At 39.8% G+C, this 21,554-nt stretch overlaps 1 protein-coding gene across 3 annotated transcripts in view; it reads left to right on the top strand.

The window, feature by feature from the left end:
* Positions 1-14,387, top strand: part of psd2 (pleckstrin and Sec7 domain containing 2) — a 90,989-nt gene extending 76,602 nt beyond the window's left edge. For all 3 annotated transcript variants that reach the window (XM_062977892.1, XM_062977891.1, XM_062977893.1), the window contains 5 exons: positions 1,478-1,548; positions 3,787-3,944; positions 8,187-8,331; positions 11,382-11,525; positions 12,761-14,387. In XM_062977892.1, the coding sequence (XP_062833962.1) occupies positions 1,478-1,548; positions 3,787-3,944; positions 8,187-8,331; positions 11,382-11,525; positions 12,761-12,982 (740 nt within the window). In that variant the 3' untranslated portion in view covers positions 12,983-14,387. The remainder of the gene's footprint in view (positions 1-1,477; positions 1,549-3,786; positions 3,945-8,186; positions 8,332-11,381; positions 11,526-12,760) is intronic.
* The last annotated feature ends 7,167 nt before the right edge of the window (positions 14,388-21,554 follow it).

Below are 21,554 nucleotides of genomic sequence, written 5' to 3'. Positions count from 1 at the left end.
GCATGCAACATAAAGTGGTACCCTGACGAGGAACACCATTATGTCCTCCCATGTGGTTCTTGAATAACAAAGGATTTTGGATGGGATACCACAGGAAAGCAGCTCCCATATCGCTGTTGACCAGACATGGTGGCCCCTCATGCCCATGTAAACTCCAGAGTCAAAAAGATCCACCACATTTTAATTCCTATTGATTTAAAAGATTGGAGCTAGGAAGATTTCTACTTGATTTTTTTGTCTTGTTCATCTTTGATAATAATGGAAAACAATGGGATTTATTTACTGCATTGACATAAGACAGTAAGGCAATCCGAATGTCTTAGCAATGTCTTAGTAGTAGGCAGACATCATATTCTTTATATCTCAATAACTACTATATATATTCCTGTACAATTCAACCTCATGGACAAGTTGAGGTCATCTTTTGGGGCCAAAATTATTGATTTTCTTATGACCTGTGGATAAGTCAAGCGTCATTCTGTGAAGATGGGAAAGCACCAATACCGACTCAGATGCCAAGCTACTTCTGCCCACCAGTGCCACCATTCCCCCATTTCAAAAAGGCCAGAAACAACACCAAGGCAGAAAGAGTAGAGGAGAACAGTGCCTCTCCAAGTGCCTCTTTTAAACTACAATTTCTAGACTTATACATGAGTATAGAGCAGACATGAGCAAAGTCTGGGCCTCCAGGTGTTTTGGATTCCGGAATTGTGGGAGTTGGAGTCCAAAACACCTGGAGGGCCAAACTTTGCCCATGCCTTCTCTGTTTCTTTCTACTATTAAACTTAGGGTGGTGTACTATTTGGCATACTGTGTCCAGGATACATCCTTCTTGAGCAATCGCTCCAACCTATTTTTGAAGCATCAACATCCATTGCAGAATATTGTTTAAAGAGCTGCCTTATCTACTATACTAAAAAAAAACTATTTTCTGTATTATGTTAACCATCTCAACGGGGGGGGGGGGGGGGGTAGGCATAGCTGTGTGGAATCATGCCAAAAAGAGCTAAGAGCTTCCTTTACTCTCAACACAGTTATTACTTTTCATAGATCAGCTCACACCAACTCTTTCTGTAGGCATCTCCGAGTGATTGAAAATAAGTGGTGGGCAGAGAGAGGAAATAAAATAATCCTACTCTAACACATTGAAAAAATTTACGTTAGAAGTTGTTATTCAAATTATTAAATGACAAAGTTGTTAATAGTTTCCATAAGAACATTTCTGTTACTTTAATTTGGTACTTTGATGCACCATTTTTGACCATTCTTTATTGTTTTAGTTGGTTTCAAGTTTAAAACAACATTGTGCTATGACAATAAATGATAAATAATACAATAAATTAATTATATAATTTTCGTTAAAACAAAGCTAGCAATTTTTAAAAACGATTTCAGCCTTGTTTATGTTTTCCAGGCTCTGGGTTTTTTTTTAGTTATGTCCCCAGGTAACCCTGCTATCATAAAAAATGTTTTTCAGCTCCCAGAGGACGAAGAGGATGGAAGAAGTTTTACGCTGTGCTTAAGGGAACCATCCTGTACTTGCAAAAGGTAAAGAGCATTAGATGGCTACTCTGTTAATTGCTGTAAGCTCTTTCTCCTACAGAGTGACTTCTCTTCAGCACAAGGATTTCCATCTAAAACAAACTGGACAAGGGACAAACACTGGGAGGAATCCAACGTTGAGAGAGCCTTGTTGGCTCGGACAAGAGGACTCTGTTTCTAGCACTACCAGCCAGAGACTTGATTCTTGATCATTTATAGGCACAATGTGGATGGGTCTACATTGCCACATAATGCAATTTGAAATTGCATTATATGATCTGTGTAGACCCATATACAGAAGTTTAATGCAGTTAAGCTGTATCATATGGGTCTACACCAGGCATGGGCAAACTTCAACCCTTCAGGTGTTTGGACTTCCACAATTCCTAACAGCCTACCTGGAGAGCCAAGGTTTACGCACGCCTGGTCTACACTGGCCATACAATGCAGTTCTAAACTGCATTATATGGAAGGGTGGATCTAGCCTGCATCTGAACTTAAAAGTTTTCACATATCTCTTGTAACTAAAGGATTTTTAAAAGCAATAGTTGCCTATCTAAAACAGGCATGGGCAAACTTTGGCCCTCCAGGTGTTTTGGACTTCAATGCCCAGAAATCAAAGCCGGCTTACCAGATGTTAAGAATTATGGGAGTTGAAGCCCAAAATGCCTGGAATGCCAGAGTTTGTCCATGCCTGGTCTAAAAGGACATCAGTAAAAACAAACGATTACATGCAATTTAATTAATCCAGTGTAATCAATAGTGGAGACACTTCCACTGATAAACTACTTCAGTGAAATAAAATGGACACCCACATACAATATTTTTAATACCCTGATTGCATTTAACAGCCATGTAATGCTCCATTTAGAGATGGTTCAGACATAAAGTCTCAGAAGTGATGAAAATCATAATGAAGCCACCATGCAAGACTAATGGGTCGCACAGGCTGAATATGTAGTTTTTACTGTTTGTCTAAGGTTTTGCACAGGAGTTGAGGTTTGTAAGGAGAATGCATATTCCATAATCTGGTCCATTTTGTGAGACAGAAGCCATAGAAAAGACAGGACCAGACTCACCTTAAGGAAGCAGATGTTCTCTGAAACACCCAATGAATTTCCTCTAACAATTTGAGTCCCTCTTTTTTCTCTCCATGATACACCAAAAGCTCATATCGGACTAACCATGCTGCACGCTGCTTGAGAATTGATACCAAATTGTCTTACACAGAATAGGCGCAGTGAGTGAAACAACCCTCATTGACCTATGTATACACAGCCAATTGAGAGAAATTATGGGACTTGGAGTCCAGTGCCTTCCGGAGCAATACAAAGCCACCCTTCCTGGAGAATAATTGTGCAGCATCTGCTTATCAGATTTGCACATTGAGGAGTAAGCTCACTTTCTGCTGCTCCAAAGACTAGGGCACAATGGGACAATGGGTTCAAATTGCAGGGGGAAGGATTCCACCAAAACATTAGGTAGAACCTCCTGTCGGTAAGAGCTGTTCAACGGTTGAATATGCTGGTTGGTTGGTAAATCGTATCTATACAAGCCCGTGGGCCAGCTGCGGCCCTAAACTTAGGGTCAACCAACTTGAAGGCACACAATTAATCAGTCAAAAGCAGGCCCATACTTCCCATTGAAATACTGGTAAGTTTATGTTGGTTAAAATTGTTCTTTGTTTTAAATATTGTATTCTTTCATACATATTTTTGCACTACAAATAAGATTTGTGCAGTGTGCATAATAATTCATGTTTTTTCAAATTGTAATCTGGGCCCATAAGTCTGAAGGACTATGAACTGTCCCTTGGACCCCAGCTCTAGATTCCTTGCTGTAGTTTTAATCATGTTATAAAACTGAGGATAGTAGAATACACAAAACCTTCCACTAATAGATTTCCACTTACTCATCATTGCCCAGGTTGAATAGCAATGGGGATTGCAAGCTGAAACATCTTGAGAGCCAGAGATTTTTCATCTCGGCACTGTTTTAATAATTCATGGGACAGCAGTAGCAAATGAACTCATTTCATTAATTGTTCTTTGGATTCAAGCAGTTATTTTTTTTTCCAGCCAAGTAGTGTAGCCCATTTGCAGTGTCCTTTGCTTCTTCTCTTTTGTAAAGCATCTTTTTCTTTCCTTCATGTGGCATCTATGTTTAAAGGAAAAACTATATCAGCATCTCCTTTGGGCCTGATTATATTAGACTTATTATCACTATTTCTCTTCTTTTTTGTAGGATGAATACAAACCTGACAAAGAACTTTCTGAAGTAGATTTAAAGAATGCTATTCGTATTCACCATGCCTTAGCCACAAAAGCCTCAGACTACAGCAAAAAGTCCAATGTGCTGAAGCTGAAAACAGCAGACTGGCGAGTGTTCCTCTTCCAAGCTCCGTAAGTGGCACAGGAGAAGCTGTGTAAAGTTCTTTTCATTGGTCTTTTAATGTGGCAAAGTGTGGATTGTCTTGCAGTTCTCCAGACAAGGGTCTACATGATAAATGTGAATATCCTGACATATTTTTAATGATAAAAGACAGTACTGGAAATGTGTTGTTTGTACAGAGGAGCGAGAGGCTCCGGCCACAGACTTAACCGTTGGGCCTATTTGTGGGCAACAGAAAGTGTTGACTTTTTTATCGTGTCAGAAGCAACTTGAGAACATACTGCAAGTCACTTCTGGTGTGAGAGAATTGACCGTCTACAGAGACGTTGCCCAGAAGATGCCCGGATGTGTTACCATCCTGCTGGGAGGCTTCTCTCGTGTCCCCATAAACTAGACCTGACAGATGGGAGCTCATCCCGTCTTGCAGATTCGAACTGGCAACCCAACCTTTGGGTCAGCAGTCCAGCTGCCACAAGGGTTTAACCCATTGCACCACTGCAGCTCAGTGTTGACATGGCATGCAGGTTCCATCTTTTTCCCTCAAGATGCGAACTATTATTCCCTCAATGTAGTATAAATATCTGCATACAGAGATAAACTATTTCAGCACTACACAACTGCTTATTCAGAATATGTCAGTGACTTGGTGATATGTCCCAGTGCACAACCACATTTCACACTAATGAACCCTATTTTTTACTATACTTGAGTTAAAAGCATATCATAGAATAGAACTTCAGGGCAAAAAAAAGCCCACTAACACTTCTGGAGGGTGGAGGTGGCACATGGGTAGATAAAACCATGGATATTGAACACTGTATGGTATTTCCAAAATGAAAAGGAACGAGAGAGAAAGAATTCTTGCAGAAGCTATACAGCACAAAGAATATACAGGATGGTTTTTTTTCTGGGACCTTAATTTAACTGCTGTAACGCAAACTTCCTCTCGGACAATTGTGGCTGAAAACAACCCAAAAACTTTCTCACTTTGGCATGTTAGATTTATTGAAGACTGCCACTCTCTTGCACTAAGAGTGAGAAACACTGAGCATGTTTGGATAAGAAAGTCTTAAATTGATCTCCTTGACTGTTTGTTTTTAACTAGATGTGATGGATGATTAGCATGTGGACCCATTTTATTTGGGATAATATCCTGGTTTAAATATTGAACATGATCTTCTGTGGGGCAAATGGAGGGGGAAATTGTTGAGTCTTCTGGGTCTCAATTTGGTTTACTAGTGTCATCCATAGTGCCTTTTAATAGTTTAGTTTTGATAAGCTGCCTCTCAGTATCACAAACATGTTATTAGTTTATTCTTATTTTATTTATTTATTTATTTGCAATATATATCCCATCCTTCCCACTTCGAAGGGGACACAGAACAGCTTACAGAACACACATATGGCAAACTTTCAATGCCGATTATACAATTAATAATGACAGACAATAAGATTGCCTGCTCATTTGGATCTTGGGAGCAGTATGTTACAGGGTTCCCGGTGCACAAGAACAGTCAGGGACTCCTGCGTTGCCCAATGAAGATTTTCCTTTCAAATACTATCCATCTTATTCTTTATGCTAAACGTATCAAAATTGAACCAATATAATATGGGATGGGATGTTAGCAATATGGCATCAGTATTCAGCCCTGCTTCTGATACATGTGTAGTAAAGATAAAGGTTTCCCCCTGACATTAAGTCCAGTCGTGTCTGACTCTGTGGATTGGTGCTTATCTCAATTTCTAAGCTGAAGAGCCAGCATTGTCCAAAGACACCTCCAAGGTCATGTGGCCGGCATGACCGTATGGATCGCCATTACTTTCTCGCCGGAGTGGTACCTATTGATCTACACACATTTGCATGTTTTCTAACTGCTGAGTTGGCAGAAGCTGGGGCTAACAGTCGGAGCTCACCCCACTCCCCAGATTGGAACCACTGATCTTTTGGTCACCAAGTTCAGCAGCTCAGCAGTTTAACTCACTGTGCCACCAGGGGCTCTGATACGTGAGTAATAGATTCCTAAACAAGGATCTGAAGTCAGTGAAGGATTGAATGCAAGTTAGCAAACTCAAATTCAACCCACTTAAAAGGTAAATGCTGGTGACAAGAAAGCCATCATCATTAAGAGATGAGCACGGGTATCCAATGTCTACCAAGGGCCAAATTGGCACTCAGGAGAATCTGTCTGGATTTGGTTTACTACTCTCATCCATAATGCCTTTTATGAGTTTAGTCTGGATAAACTGCTCCCTCACCTGGTGGATTTAGATAGGATTGTGGTAATAATTCATTCATGGACTGAATTCTGATAAAATTCTGGTAAAAAAGACTCCATGTGCTTTCCTAAAGATTGTTCAGAAACATCAGTTATAGTCTAGGTTCAGGTATCAAAGCAGTTGAGCTAGTTACCAGTTATTATCCAGGTATTTTACTGAGCCCATAGCATTTCATATAAAGGCAGTCCCCAAGATATCTTGTGAATAAGATAGGTTCTGTAGATTTGTTCTTAAGTTGAATCTGTATGTAAATTGGAATAGGCACATTTTTATGTGTAACTCCAGCCAAAGAGAGGTAGATTAACATGGATAGCATAGGGAAGGGTTAACACCCCTGTGATGTTTGTTTTTCTGTCTGTGCCCCTGTTCAGAAGGTTTCACCTCACTTTCTGTCCCTGAGATAATTGGATTTCGAAAAATTTGGCTTGTTCTGGAAATAAGGATTGGTGATACAGCTTCAGTGGAGACACTTCTGAGGGACAGAGTTCTCTCACTTCCTTTTGTACCCCCATCCGTAACTATGAGTCATTTGTAAGCTGGATATTTGTAACTCAGGGACTGTCTGTACCTACTATCAGCTTCCGTGTGAACAGATTTTTTTCATTTCCACAGATTATGCCTATGATTGAAATTTTCAATCAGGTTGATGAACAAAGCTATTTCTAAGATAGTGCTTCTTGTCGAGGAAAATCCATCATCCCATCTGTGCAACCCTGTACATGCTCTCCTAAGAATACGTACCACTCTTCTTGATGCTTGAATCCTCTGTGAAAGTCATTCCATTTTATAGTATTCTTCAGCTGAACGTCAACACGTACTTTTGAAAGTATATGCTGTTTTTTTTTCTAGGCTGTATTTTGAGATACATGTTTTAAGTGGTTTAATGTTTTAGAATAGTACTGGTTGTAAGTGCATTTGTTTCCTAGTTGTGGTCAAAAGACAAGCCACACATCCAAAAAATGTCATTTTGTTTGCTTACTTGCACCCTATCTTTCTCCCAGTATGTGGCCAAAACCACATTCTTACTAGCTGGTTATAACTCTGTAACAACAACAAAAGTTGTCCTTTATCTGTTTAAAGCATTCAAAAGGAGAGCAGAGTATATCGACCAGATTGGTATACACAGTGTAAGGGGATGAGGACATTTGATGTATAAATTTAAGGTTAAGGTACATTTGGTTATAAGTTGGTCATCCCCACTTTTTCTATCTGTTCTTGTTTAGTTATAATTTTGCTTGGACTTGATGTATACTGTATGTTGTGCTTATATTGTCTGTTTTAATAAGGCCAATTGGCTGATCTATAAAATCATTTCGGTTTCAGTATGGGACTCCAGCAATGTAGAATTAAAATAAAGCACAATAACAATATATACAGTGGGCCCTTGCTATCTGCTGGACTTGGTTTGAGGAATGGCCTCCTCCCTCTGGATGCCAAAATCTATGAAATTCCATTATATACAATGATGTAATAAAATGGTGCCTCTTATATAGATTGGCAAAAATTAAGATCTGCATATGGGACTTTAAAAAATGGTATTTTCAAGTCATGATTATTTAAATTCGTGCTTTTATATATGATTTAAATAGAAATAAAGGTCTGCAGTTTGAATCTGGGGAATGGGGTGAGCTCGTGTCTGTCAGCTCCAGCTTCCCATGTGGGGATATGAGAGAAGCCTCCCATGGGATGGTAAAACATCTGGGCGTCCCCTTGGCAACGTCCTTGTAGACAGCCAATTCTCTCACACCAGAAGCAACTTGCAATTTCTCAAGTCATTCCTGACACTGAAAAAAAATAGATACCTTGGTGATCTGCATCAGCCAGCATTTGCCAGCATCAGCCAGCATCAGTTGAATTCCTCACACTCAATCCCTCTTTTGAAAAATGTTGACAGGGCATATATGTACCCTTTCCTTTCCCTCTTTCTTTTTTTTCCCCCTGAACCTCCTTCCTCCAACTCTGTCTGTTTTTCATAGAAGCAAAGGAGAAATGCTGTCCTGGATCCTGAGGATAAACTTGGTGGCTGCCATTTTTTCTGCCCCTGCCTTCCCTGCTGCTATCTGCTCCATGAAGAAATTCTGCCGTCCTCTCCTGCCATCTTCAATCACGAAACTCTGTCAGGTAAAAAGAAAAGCCTCTGTAAAGCTATGTGCACACCAATAGAATTATTATTAAGCATACCATCAACATTTTCAGAGGTTGTGAGGATGTCTGCCATAGATGTGGGTGAAACGTCAGGAGAGAATGCTTCTGGAACATGGCCACACAGCCTGGAAAACTCACAGTAACCCAGTGATTCCAGCCATGAAATTCTTCAACAACACAGAAAATGATGTGCTTCTGTATCCCACTTCTTTGATCAGTCTGCCATATTTATTCACTTGGATAAAAGCAGGAGACGTTGTTTACGTGCTGCCATCTATTCCAGTTTCGGGTCCTTTCTGGGTTATAAAACTTTTGTGTTGGAAATGTACTTTTAACCCAGCTTTCTGTTGCGTCCAGCATAACTAAAATCACAATACAACTCTGGATAAAGACCAGTTCAGGTGAGAATTCAGTATGTGTCCCAGAAGTGAAACAAATCCACAAATTACACTAAAACAAAAGTTCTATTGTGGACCTTCTTTCCATTATGTATTTAAAATAATACACTACATTTGCAATCTAAAGTGGCATGCTCTATTCAACTTCATTCCTACACCCATTTCCATTTCATGCCACTCAGGGCCTCATCATACGATCCATGGCGAGTCCACTACTTAATCACATTACTTAATGGACCTCATCACATTACTTAATGTTATGAGGTCCATAGTCTTATGCTAAAGATCTTGAAGTTTACATTTCTACATAAACACCTAATGTTACTTGCTACGCCATAGACAAAGCACATTGAATTGTTTTATTGAAAGGTTATTATTACTTTTGGCCAAGATTTCTTAAACTTGGGGTTACTACCTCTAATGGGGTTGCATAAGTGAATGGCTGGCTTCATGAAAGATTTGGCAAAAGACCCAGTTCCTCCTCTGTCTTCTATTTTATATACCTACTAGCTTGAGTACCCGACACTGCCGGTGTCCTTTCAATTTTTAATTGTATAAAATGCATAACTTTGTGGATTAACTACAACTCACATCATGCCAGGTTACTCCCAAAAAACTCCCATCAGTACTTAAAGTTTGTTATGTTGGGCAAGTTTGCTCTAGTCAAGCAAGATGCATCATTGGTGGGCTTCAGTGTGCTCTCTGGCTGCAGGGTAATCTACAACTCCCACTATGGTGAGTCCGTGGCCTCAAACCCCTTCAGTAGGTTGAGTTAGTCATAGGGGTTCTCTGTGGCAAGTTTGGACCAGGTCCATAATCGGTGGAGGTCACAGTTTCCTTGGTTGTGGGTGAACTACAACTCCCAGAAAGGAACGTCAGTTCCCCCCAAAATCCCTCCAGTAATCAAATTTCAGCATATTAGATGTGTGCCAAATTTAGTCCAAATCATCAGTGCTTGAGTTCACAGTGCTCTCTGGATGTAGGTGAATAATGACTCCCCCAAATCAAGGTGAATTTCCCACAAAGACCTCTAGTATGTTTTGCTGGTCATGTGAACTCTGTGTGCCAAGTGTGGTCCAATTTTATCTTTGGTGGAGTTCAGAGTGCTCATTGATTGCAGATGAACTATAAATCACAGTACCTACAACTCCAAAATGTCCAGGCCAATTCCCCTCAATACTCACCAGTATTCAAATTTGGGAATATTGGATATACATGCCGAGATTGGTCCAGATCCATAATTGTTTGGGTTCATAATGCGCTCTGAATGTAGGTGAACTACAACTCCTCTAAATCCCTCCAAAGACCTCCAGTATTTTTTTCTTGGTCATGGGGGTTCTGTGTGCAAAGTTAGTTCCAGGTCCATTGTTAGTGGAGTTCAGAGTGCTCACAGTTTGTAGGTGAACTATATATCCCAGTACCTACAACTCCTATAAATCATGGTGAATTCTCCCCAAATCTCTTTAGTAGATTCAGTTGCTGATAAATTCCTCTGTTTACTGTGTGCCATATAAAAGAATCGGAAACAGTTAAGGGAGAGGCAGTGGGTGGGGTCATGCAAATTCCACACCAATTGAGAGAGTAAGAAACACTGGGATGTCTGTGGTGGAAACACATAAAATCTAGGATGAAATTGTCCCAGTATGAAAACCTTTGTTTGGGTGGGTGATGGGTAGTGTGATGTTTGTGGAGGACATTGCAGGGCTCTTGTACATGTTCATGGTGCTCACTATAGTCTACAATGTCATTGGAGAGAGGGCCTTTGGTATCTCCTGAGTAGTGGGAGCTATAGCTGTTTGTGGAGTCAGGAGCTTGTCTCTGTAAGTGGACACCCCATCACACACAAACATACATATTTTTTTCTTTTATTATATGGATGGATGGATGGACAGATATAGAATAGATATAGATATAGATAGATAAAAGATATAGAGGTACGTTAAGAAGGCCATTTGTCTTTGTTAGGTATTATCGGGGTGGTTTGATCTATCTTTAAAAAGTTTTGCAGCATTTGCTAATATTTATGGTTTTACCTTGTTCTTAATTTTTATATGGTATGTTTTTATTGGTTGTAAACTACCTTGGGCCCTTGGTTGGGGAAAGGAGGGGTACAAATGTCATAAATAAATAAATAAAATACATAAAAAATTATTGGACAAAAAGGTGTCATGAGTGGAAACACCTTAATAAACTCTACTTTAGGCAACCAAAAGTCATCTACATGCACACAATCCACAGCCTCTCTGGTGTTAACATTTCATGCCTTGTAATAAATTGTTGTGGGGCTAGCTCAACTTTCTTCTAATGAATAGGAAGAAACACAGCTAAGGATCTTCTGGGATATTTTAATAGCAGTTTTCATATCTATATACTAAATATAGCTCTACAGGACCCTGAAACTAGTGGGCCCTGATAGAGGTCTAGTGTTGCAGGTGCTGGCACTGAGACTACTCTCTCCAGTTGTTTAATAGTTGTATATAACATAAATTGGCAAATGGAATTTGTGACATATAGGAAACGAATGCATATGCCTAAGAAAAACATGCTATGTCTGCAATTTGGTAGATGTCTGCCCATATGTCCATTTCTGTTGATATCCTTTTCTCTCTCTGTGTGAACCTTCTCCAGGAGGAACAGCTGCAGTCTCATGAGAACAAAATGAAGCAAACTGTAGACGAATTAACTGAGCACAAATTACATCCAATAGCAAAAGGACTCAAGTCAAAAGAGGCTGAAGAATATCGCCTGAAAGAGCATTATTTAATATTTGAGGTGAGGCTTTTCCCATCTTCTAGGTGACAAATGATACCTGGTACAAAGATGGCAACAAAACAAAGAGAAGTTTAGAGCTACAGTAGAGTCTCACTTATCCAACATAAACGGGCCGGCAGAATGTTAGATAAGCAAATATGTTGGATAATGAGGGATTAAGGAAAAGTCTATTAAACATCAAATTAGGTTATGATTTTACAAATTAAGCACCAAGACATCATGTTATACAACAAATTTGGCAGAAAAAGTAGTTCAATACGAAATAATGCTATGTAGTAATTACTGCATTTACGAATTTAGCACCAAAATATCATGATTTATTAAAAACATCGACTACAAAAATGCATTGGATAATCCAGAACGTTGGATAAGCGGGTGTTGGATAAGTGAGACTCTACTATATAATCGTCCAGTGGCCAAGATGTAACGACTGGAAAAACTTTGTTTCATTCTATCTCTTTTTAAAAATGACTTTTAAAATGAATTCTTCCTAGTTGCAAAATAAACTAGTTGAATAAAATTACATTTAGTAAATTCAGTTTAGTAAATATGATGTTATTTTATGTGATGTGTTTAATAATGTTTAATGTTTTATTAAGGGAGGGTCAACGTTGATGTTTTATACTGTTGTTTATCAAGGGCATTGAATTGTTGGCAACACTGTGAACCACCCTGAGTCCCCTTCGGGGTTGAGAAGGGCGGTATATAAATACCACAAATAAATAAAACCAAGAAATAAATAATGACATGTTATTCAAATATTTCATAGTATTTTGTTATTTTCCAAATATATAATATATAAATATTTGGGAAATAATAGATTAATCTGATCTATGGCATCCCTGTGTAACACACAGACTGTGAACAAATCAGTGTGTCAGAGATCTCAAAATAGCTGGGATCCTGTTAGTGGCATATGTGGGCATAAGGCTACCTTACACCCACATATATTATCTTTTGGAACATAATTTGCTGTCCCTTACTGCTGAGTTATCTCTCTCTGAGGAAACAGCTATGAAAACGAAAATGGGTTAATCGCAGGAAATACACATTCCCTTTCATGTCTGCTTAGACATTGTGTCCCAAGGTGGTAGGGAGGAGGGAATGCTTACTGAAGCAAGAATCCTTTCCATTCTTTTGTTTGGATGATGGATTCTGCGGCATTTGTGGTCATTCCTGATTCCTTCTCTCTTCCCCAGTCAAGCTTTTTTATTCTGTTTCATTGTCCTCCACAGAAAAGTCGTTATGAGACTTACATAAACCTTCTGTGTGTGAAGATAAAAGCTGGGACGGATGATTTGGAAAAAATTGAAGCCAACCTCTTCACAATGGAGACTGAAGACAGTTCCTTGAGGAAGACTTATTCTAGCCCTTCCATAAGCCAAGGACAATTGTCTGCTGCAAACAGCAAGGTAGAAAAAGACGTTACAGAACAAAATACGTCCAGCAACCAATAAAAATAGGTAGCCAGTAAGTGATAGCTGGCCCTCTGACTGCAACTTGTGAGCACAATTCTTTCTCAAATGTACATTAAATACCATAACTCAAAGACAACAACAGAACAAATTCAAAGAAACTTTAGTTTACAATGATTCTCTCCTGGTGCTTGAGTATTTCAGAATCATAAACTGTCCATACTGGTTATTACTGTAGACATTTCTTTATTGTGCATGCAATAAAAGGACAGGTGTTCCATACAAGGGCTGGGCTGCTCTTTGGCCAGCTGCTTTTCCTTGTGACTACCTGAATTTGCCAGCAGGCAGCTTGACAGCAGTACCTTGGCTACATAGAGACACTAGCAAATCTGTTCCTTTTTTCCTAACAACTGTCAGTGAGACGTTAGTACTACAATTCTTATAAAACAAATGTAATTGCAAGTGTGTAAGATCATTTTCTGGACACTGCAATGCTAACAGATTCCAGGGTGGACAGAACAGATGTTAAATAAAATGACCAATGTTCAAATGAACTCAGTAAGTGCAAAACACATTGCAATAACTGTATTACCTGCCCTACTGCCAAAACTTAGATATTAAAGGCTTGAGAGTCAAAGATATAATGTTGTAAACGTAACTTATCCCAGAACACTAGCAGGAAGAAAATAACTTTACTATACAGGGATCTTAGCAGTGCTAAGTAATGTTTTGAAACTGTAGTAGTTTAATGAACCTTTTTTCTGTTTTGTAACAAAAAAATAACCCCCATCTGGCTTTGCTGCAGTACAGGCTTTGCTGCTGTTGCCAATGCCGTAAATAGGCAATTCATTGCTGCTTTTCGCGTGCCCATTCCTTCTGCTTCTGCTTCCTGGGCATCCAAGCAACTGCAAGCTAAGCTACATGCATGGGGAGGGTGGGAAGTGGAGCTGCTGATCACAGATAGCTGTACATATTCCATTTTGCTGTCAGCGTAAATATAGTCACTTAATGGGATGTTGTGCTTCTATTACTTTCTTGCTGTGCTAAAAGTGATTCCGCTGCATTTTCAAGGCCTCCAGCACTTTATTTAATGATTGATTCATTTTCATCTTTTTTTCTAGACATATTCACAGTTAATCAAGTTCCAGTTTTAAAGGATCTTGTAGCTGCTAATTACAGTAATTTACAGTTTATATTTTTGCAGCTTTTTAAAATAAAGATAATAAAGAGATTTGTTTGGATTCTCGCTGCCTTTGAGAATTTATAAATGATTGAGTTTCCATGTTTCTTACCACTGAAAAGTTGCCACCCTGTTTTGCCACCCCCTTTTTTAATCTCTTTGGGTTTTTTGTACAGTTTGATAGTTTTATTTGACGGGATGCACTAAGAATCATGTACAAATAAATAAATGATGACAAAACTGTTAATAAAGGGTAATTCAAAAGTTTGTTTGGATTTCTTCTGTATTACTTTTAGCACGTCAACCAATATCTTAAAAAATCTTGTTGAAGGTGAGATGAGGGTCTCCAAGTGCAGGTGTATCATCGATGTCTAAGTATGGAAAGGATTCATTTGATCATTGTAGGACGAGTCTATGCTGTCTAAAGCAGAAATGCTCTGGATAGGCCTAGAGGTGGCCATACTTTCCCAAATGCTCTGCCATGATGGATTGGAGCCTACACAGTCCATCCATGCAAAAACCATATCAGCCCTGCTGGACCATCACCACACTATCTATGTCACTGCTCCCAGACAGCCATAGAGCGATCTGTGAGTTCCTAGCCATTGTGCTCATCACATGCTAACATTAGCAAAGGTGTCTGAATGACCTAGAAGAAGGAGAGACTTTCTTCCTGGTCATGTAGGCAACTCTGCTATTGTCAACACAATGGCGATGAGCTCATAAAATATTTTGTGATTGTCTGAGAGTGGTAAAAGTAGTGACATTACAACAATCCATCCTTTTTCCTTTACATTAATGAATGCTGGGGGAAAATAAATAAATTGTTGTTAATAATAATAATAATAATAATAATAACAATAACAAGAGAATACACATACAGATATCCAGCAGCACCTCTTTTAACCCAAGGAACCTGCATTAGCTGAAAAACTCTACTATTGCAACATTATGTTATGTTATGTTATGTTGTTTTTATATTTTGTTATATTGTATTGTCCTGGGCATGGCCGCATTTAAGCCGCCCCGAGTCCCCGTTGGGGAGATGGTGGCGGGGTAAAAATAAAGTATTATTATTATTATTTATTTATTTATTTATTTATTTATTTTATTGTCTAGTAACATCTGCCAAATACTGGGGAGAGTGTTTAAAACAACATTGTAAGAGCCTACCTTAAAACAGGGCCCCCTGGTGGCACAGTGCATTAAAGCACTGAGCTGCTGAACTTGCGGACCAAAAGGTGCCAGGTTCAAATCCCGGGAGCGGAATATGCGCCCGCTGTTAGCCCCAGCTCCTGCCAACCTAGCAGTTCGAAAACATGCCAATGTGAGTAGATCAATAGTTACCGCTCAAGCGGGAAGGTAACGGCGTTCCATGCAGTCATGCCAGCCAAATGACCTTGGAGATGTCTACGAACAACGCCGGCTCTTCGGCTTAGAAATGGAGATGAGCACCAACCCCCCAAGTCGGTCACAACTGGACTTAACATCAGGGGAAAACCTTTACCTTAAGTAGCTTGAGAACAGTCTCTAGCCAAACAAACTCAAAAAGGCCTTTCATGTCATTAATAGGAAGCAAGCCAACAAAAGTCCAGCAGAAAACTATGATGGGACAGAATTACCTGGAGCTATAACTCCTAAACTTTCAGAAATGAACCCTCTCCCAGGATTTAAAAAATACCAAGTGTGGTAAAACACTTTATCACCAAAATATCTATCCTGTAGAACTCTACAATATTAGCACTGCCCCAAGGTCTTTGTGACATATTTTCAATTTCCCCTGTTAATTGTAATTCAAACAAATTTTCCTAAAATAGAATGTTATCTTGAAATGCCAGCAACCAAGAATATTTGCAGAAACCTATTGCTGAGGGCGGCAATACTTTACTGACTTATCTGAAAGTAAGCCCCAGTGAGCTCTATGGAATGTACCTCTGAGTAAACAAGCATAGGATTGCATTGTTATTCTTCAGGACAAGGAGCCTAATCTCCATGAGAGTGAATACATCTTGAGAGATGGTCAGAAGATAGATCTCTGGAACTGAGAAGAATGCTACATGCTTCCATTTCAAATTGCTTCCTCAATATATATTGAAGGCCCTGGATAGGCAATTTGATGTTTGAAACTACTGAGGGCACTTCCACACAGTCCTATATCCTAGAATATCAAGGCAGAAAATCCCACAATATCTGCTTTGAACTGGGTTATTTGAGTCCACACTCAGATAATGTGGGATTTTCTGCCTTGATATTCTGGGATATAGAGCTGTGTGGGCCATGAGCTGCCTATTTCAGTGTCTCCATTCTCTCATCAATCATCCTTCTCTATGTTTTGATGTATCAAATTTTCCTTCTTGCTTTGCAGATAATCTCATCACCACAACCACAATTAGAGTTCCTACATATAAACTATATTCTGATTTCCTATTCCTAAGAATTTGCTCTTATATCAGTCTGTTTGAATTGACATCTTGCATGCTAGTTGGTGCAACTCTGTTCAATTCCAACAGTCTGAGATCTTCCTCGTGGAAGATCATAACACAATTTCTCAGGGATCCTCTTCTCAGAGATCCCTCCAGCTCATCCATTCAGCAAGGTTATCACCTCCTCACCGCCAACCACTCTTTAGCTTTTAAGGGGCTAGTGGGGATACTATGGGGAGAAAGGTATAAAAAAATGTAATGCCACATGTCCATTTGCATGCAACCACACATGGGTCCAACCTACAATCTTTTGAAAACATTTTCTCCTTTTCTCACTTTAGCTACAAAAAGCAGTATCTTGTCTTTCTCCCCTGTTTTCTCCATCATGGGTTCCAATTCCTATTGCAATGTCTGTATATTCAAAATCCATTCACAATAACCTGAGACATCTTTATAGCAGTTTGTTAAGGCCGCCTTTGTCAGGAGAGGAGATTCCTCCCACTCTTTTACAAATATTGGGAGATGACGTAATGCAAGTAAAAGAGTATCACCAAGATGTTTCTGGAAATGTTATCTTAAATAAAGTCCAGGGTTCAAATGCTGAAAATATTCTTGCCAATTGCATGCCTAGATTTTCTTCACTCTGATAGGTCTTCCCAGATATGTTCATGAATACATACACATAAACATACATTCCCTTTCATCTTGGGGGGGGGGGGGTCTGCTAGCTGTACTTCAGCTTCAAGGCCAACTACATTTCTGTAAGATCTTCTCCCTAGATTATCTGACACCAAAAAATCCAGGAAGTCCTTAACAGCTAGAGTCTTTGTGTTTAATAGTTGCTTATTTGGTGGGACCAGTCAAATTAAGTCTGCTCACCAGACTAGTAACCAAGGAGACATTCCATAATTTCAGGATAGGACATTGTAGCTCACACCTAATGCCATAGAGGTCAAAGAGCTCGGAATCAGCATGTAATAGAGCAGTGGTTCTCTACCTGTGAGTCCCCAGATGTTTTGGCCTTCAATTCCCAGAAATCCTAACAACTGGTAAACTGGCTGGGATTTCTGTGAGTTGTAGGCCAAAACACCTGGAGACCCGCAGGTTAAGAACCACTGTAATAGAGTATGCTGGGCTGCAAACACAACCACCTATATCAGTGATTCTCAACCTGTGGGTCCCCAGATGTTTTGGCCTTCAACTCCCAGAAATCCTAACAGCTGGTAAACTGGCTGGGATTTCTGGGAGTTGTAAGCCAAAACACCTGAGGACACACAGGTTGAGAACCACTGACCTATATCTTCATCCAAGCATTTTGAGTCTCATATTAACAGAACTGCGGGATATAAATCAGACAAACAAGCAAATAAAATAATAAAAATATGCTGAGTGTCTATGGTGAACAGGGGCAAGAAGAGGAAGGAAGTGAAATGCTGGCCCTTTCTTTGGTCACCAGACTCAACAGGCCTCTAGTTAAACTGCATCTATAAAAAGTGTTCCCTGTGCGTAACTACGGGCCCTTCTGCAAAGCCATATAACCAGAATATCATGGCAGAAAATCACACAATATCTGCTTTGAACTGGGTTATCTGAGTCCACGCTGCCATATATTCCAGTTCAAAGCAGAAAATGTGGGATTTTATTCAGATGTGTGGAAGGGGCCTACAAAGAACATAGCATGGACGATCAAGTTGAAATGGAGGCTATTCAAACTAGATTTGCAATTATTGTTGTTAACTGCTACCAAGTTGATATCATGAATGAGAGACCTCCAAGTCAAAGCCCTGTTCAGGACTTGCAGACTCATAACCATGGCTTCCTTGATTGTGTCTATCTATTTGGAATGTGGTCTTCCTTTTTTCCTACCGCCTTCTACCTCACAAAGCCTTTTTGTCTTTCCTACCGAGTCATGTTTTCTCATGATATGTCCCAAATACGTCAGTCTCAGTTTAATCATCTTGGCTTCTAGGGATTGCTCAGGCTTGATATGCTCTATGACACATTTATATATCTTTTAAGCAGTCCATGCAATACTAACAACAGAATCAAGAATTGGAAAATCCTTTTGAGATTGTGTTGGAATTTGAGCTTGATAAACCAACCTCATCTCTTTCCTCAGATTTAATTTAGTTTTGAAAAAAGTTACAGCTGACAATTCAGAATGTAGAATTCAATGCGTATCGGATGCGAATTTCTTTCCCCTCGTGATAGTGGTGATGGACTGGATGGGGATGAACAAACTGAATAGAGAAATGTTCTAAAACAGATCAGGGGTGCAGTAAAAAAGCCTTTGCTTGACAGTTTGGATGTAGTCAATTCAAACATAAATCTAAATGCCCAACTTTTGGCAGTCGTCAGAGGTCAGCTATGCTCGTCTTTGTAGATATCTGATCTGACTATTGTGCTGAATGGCTTAAAGTCCTTTTAGCCTGCTGTAAGGTGTCATGAAAACATCCTCTGAAAAATGTTCAGAAACTTTGATAGACTGCTGGTCAGTAGCCCTGGTTACCACAATTTATGTAACAATTGTGACTCCTTTGCTTCAGTAGTTTCACAGATGACCAAGTTGTTCCCCTTCACAATTCAAAGTGCCGGTTGTGGTATACCATAGGCATGTGGAGGATTAGGGATGTAGGTAAAGGTAAAGGTTTCCCCTGATGTTAAGTCCAGTTGTGACCGACTCTGGGGGTTGGTGCTCATCTCCATTTCTAAGCCGAAGAGCCGGCATTGTCCATAGACATCTCCATGGTCATGTGGCCGGCATGACTGTATGGAGCGCAGTTACCTTCCCGCCAGAGCGGTACCTATTGATCTACTCACATTGGCATGTTTTCGAACTGCTAGGTTGGCAGGAGCTGCAGCTAACAGCGGCCGCTCACGCCGCTCCTGGGGTTGTAAGACCTCTGCAAAAATAGGAAAGCTATGAATTTTTAAAAGCCACATTTTTTTAACCCGAGAGAACACCTCTCTAGTTCCTCCAGGGGGACTCCATGATCAATTTTTGTACAACGCTGACCACAAAACCATACTGGAGGACTTAGAGATTCCTAGAGTAGAGTTGTATCTAAAAATATCCAGGTCCCCCAGTATGACAGTATGGTAAATATCCAGCAGAAACGAAGCATTCGGTTACCCTGGAGATTCCTAGCAATAACATATTAATCAATTCCATGAATTATTAAGTTCACAAAAGCTAAATCCACAAATATAGAGGACAAACTGTATAATATTACACAGATTGCTCCTACTCTGAGATATTAGTAATGTTACACAATCCAATCAATCAAAGTTTCACTGGGCTAAGTCTGTTCATTTTGGCACCTGCTTACTGATACGTATATAATCTCACACTGTCGCATTTGTCTACCATCCACCTCCCCATTGTGTTGTTGCTTCAAAATATGCTTCTCTTTCTGGTCCCCCAGGATTATCTTGGGGAAATGCAACATTAGGGTATTCCAGAAAAGCCAGATGATAGCTGTAGGAGGAATTTACAGAATTACTCTCTTCTTCTGTGCAGTTGATGAAGGCTTGACCTCAGTCACACCAGTATTAGTACTTTTAAAGTTACTGCAGAAATAGACATTCTTTAACTATTTCACATTAGATACAAAAGAGCTGCCAAAGATTCCCAAACAGTTTCCATCTCCAAGGCAGTAGTTGGCTCCATACATGCCTTTAAATGCACAGGAAAATAGCACTTTCAGCAATAGGACTTGAACAGTATAGACCAGTGGTTATCAACCTGGAGTCCCAGATGTTTTTGGCCTACAACTCCCAGAAATCCCATCCAGTTTACCAATTGTTAGGATTTCTGGGAGTTGAAGGCCAAAACATCTGGGGGCCCCAGGTTGAGAACCACTGGTATAGACCCTTTTGAAGTAAACTTTGATTAACTATCCTCATTTACATGGAAATATTGATACCCCCTGGTATTACAAGTAGATGTAAATTTTGGTATTACACTGTGTAGGAACATAGGTATGTGTAATGTTGACTAACGGATGTATCATTTTTATGTTAAGTTTGAAAATAATTGTTTTACATATAACCAATTAGGAGACTTGTATGCTGATGAAGGAAGTCTGATACTATAAATATCCTGCCAAAACCCATGTATGAACTGGCTTCTGAGAGTTATATCACAGTTTATTCCTGTCTGTTAGGTCCCTTCTATACTACCATATAATTCAAATTATCAAAGCAGACAATCCACATTATGTGTTTTGGACTGGATTATATGTGTCTCTACTAACATATAATCCAGTTCAAAAGAGATAATCTGGATTTTAAATGGTTAAATGGCAGTGTTGAAGGGGCCTGTGACTGCTGAAATAAAGACTGTTGAGTGGTTTCCTTCTTGGTGTGAAGTCACTGTGGCAGAGACAGCGAAACCTGGGAAGCCCTGACCCTTGAGTGCTCTAACTGGAGGCCAGCTGTGACCAGCAGTGCTGTGGAATTTGAAGAGGTACGAATGGATGGCAAAAGGGAGAAATGTGCCAAGAGAAAGGCCAACCCTGACCGGGACCACTTTCCACCTGGAAACCGATGCCCTCAGTGTGGAAGAACATGCAGATCAAGAATAGGGACCTCATCACACTAGAGTTTGGATCCACTTTAAACAGCTCAGCCAAACAGGTCCTGAGCCTCACCAAACTACATACCCCAGAATTCTGCACGAGGCAGAAAACGGATTTAAAGTGGATCCATCCATGCTCTAGTGTGATGAGGCAGTAGGACTCCACAGTTACCTATGTATCCACAGCCAAGACACTATACTTGGAAAGCTTTCATACTTTGACAACGAGGGAACGCCTAAGTAAGGTGCAAAGTCACTGAACAAGAAAAACTGTCTGGTTTAGTGGCAACAGCTGCAAGAGACTTCATTGAAAGTGGTGCCATAATCGTGTTACTGAAGGGCGAGTTGCCGGGCTGTGTACTATTTGTGCTCCTATTTCCAACTGCTTGCCTCCCCTGAGGCTACTTCATGAAATTGATTTTAGAATCAAGG

This window comes from Anolis carolinensis, chromosome 4 (genome assembly GCF_035594765.1).
Source record: "Anolis carolinensis isolate JA03-04 chromosome 4, rAnoCar3.1.pri, whole genome shotgun sequence".
Classification (NCBI taxonomy): domain Eukaryota; kingdom Metazoa; phylum Chordata; class Lepidosauria; order Squamata; family Dactyloidae; genus Anolis; species Anolis carolinensis.
The sequence above is the reverse complement of the archived record's forward strand: the minus strand, read 5'-3'. Positions and strand labels throughout refer to the sequence as shown.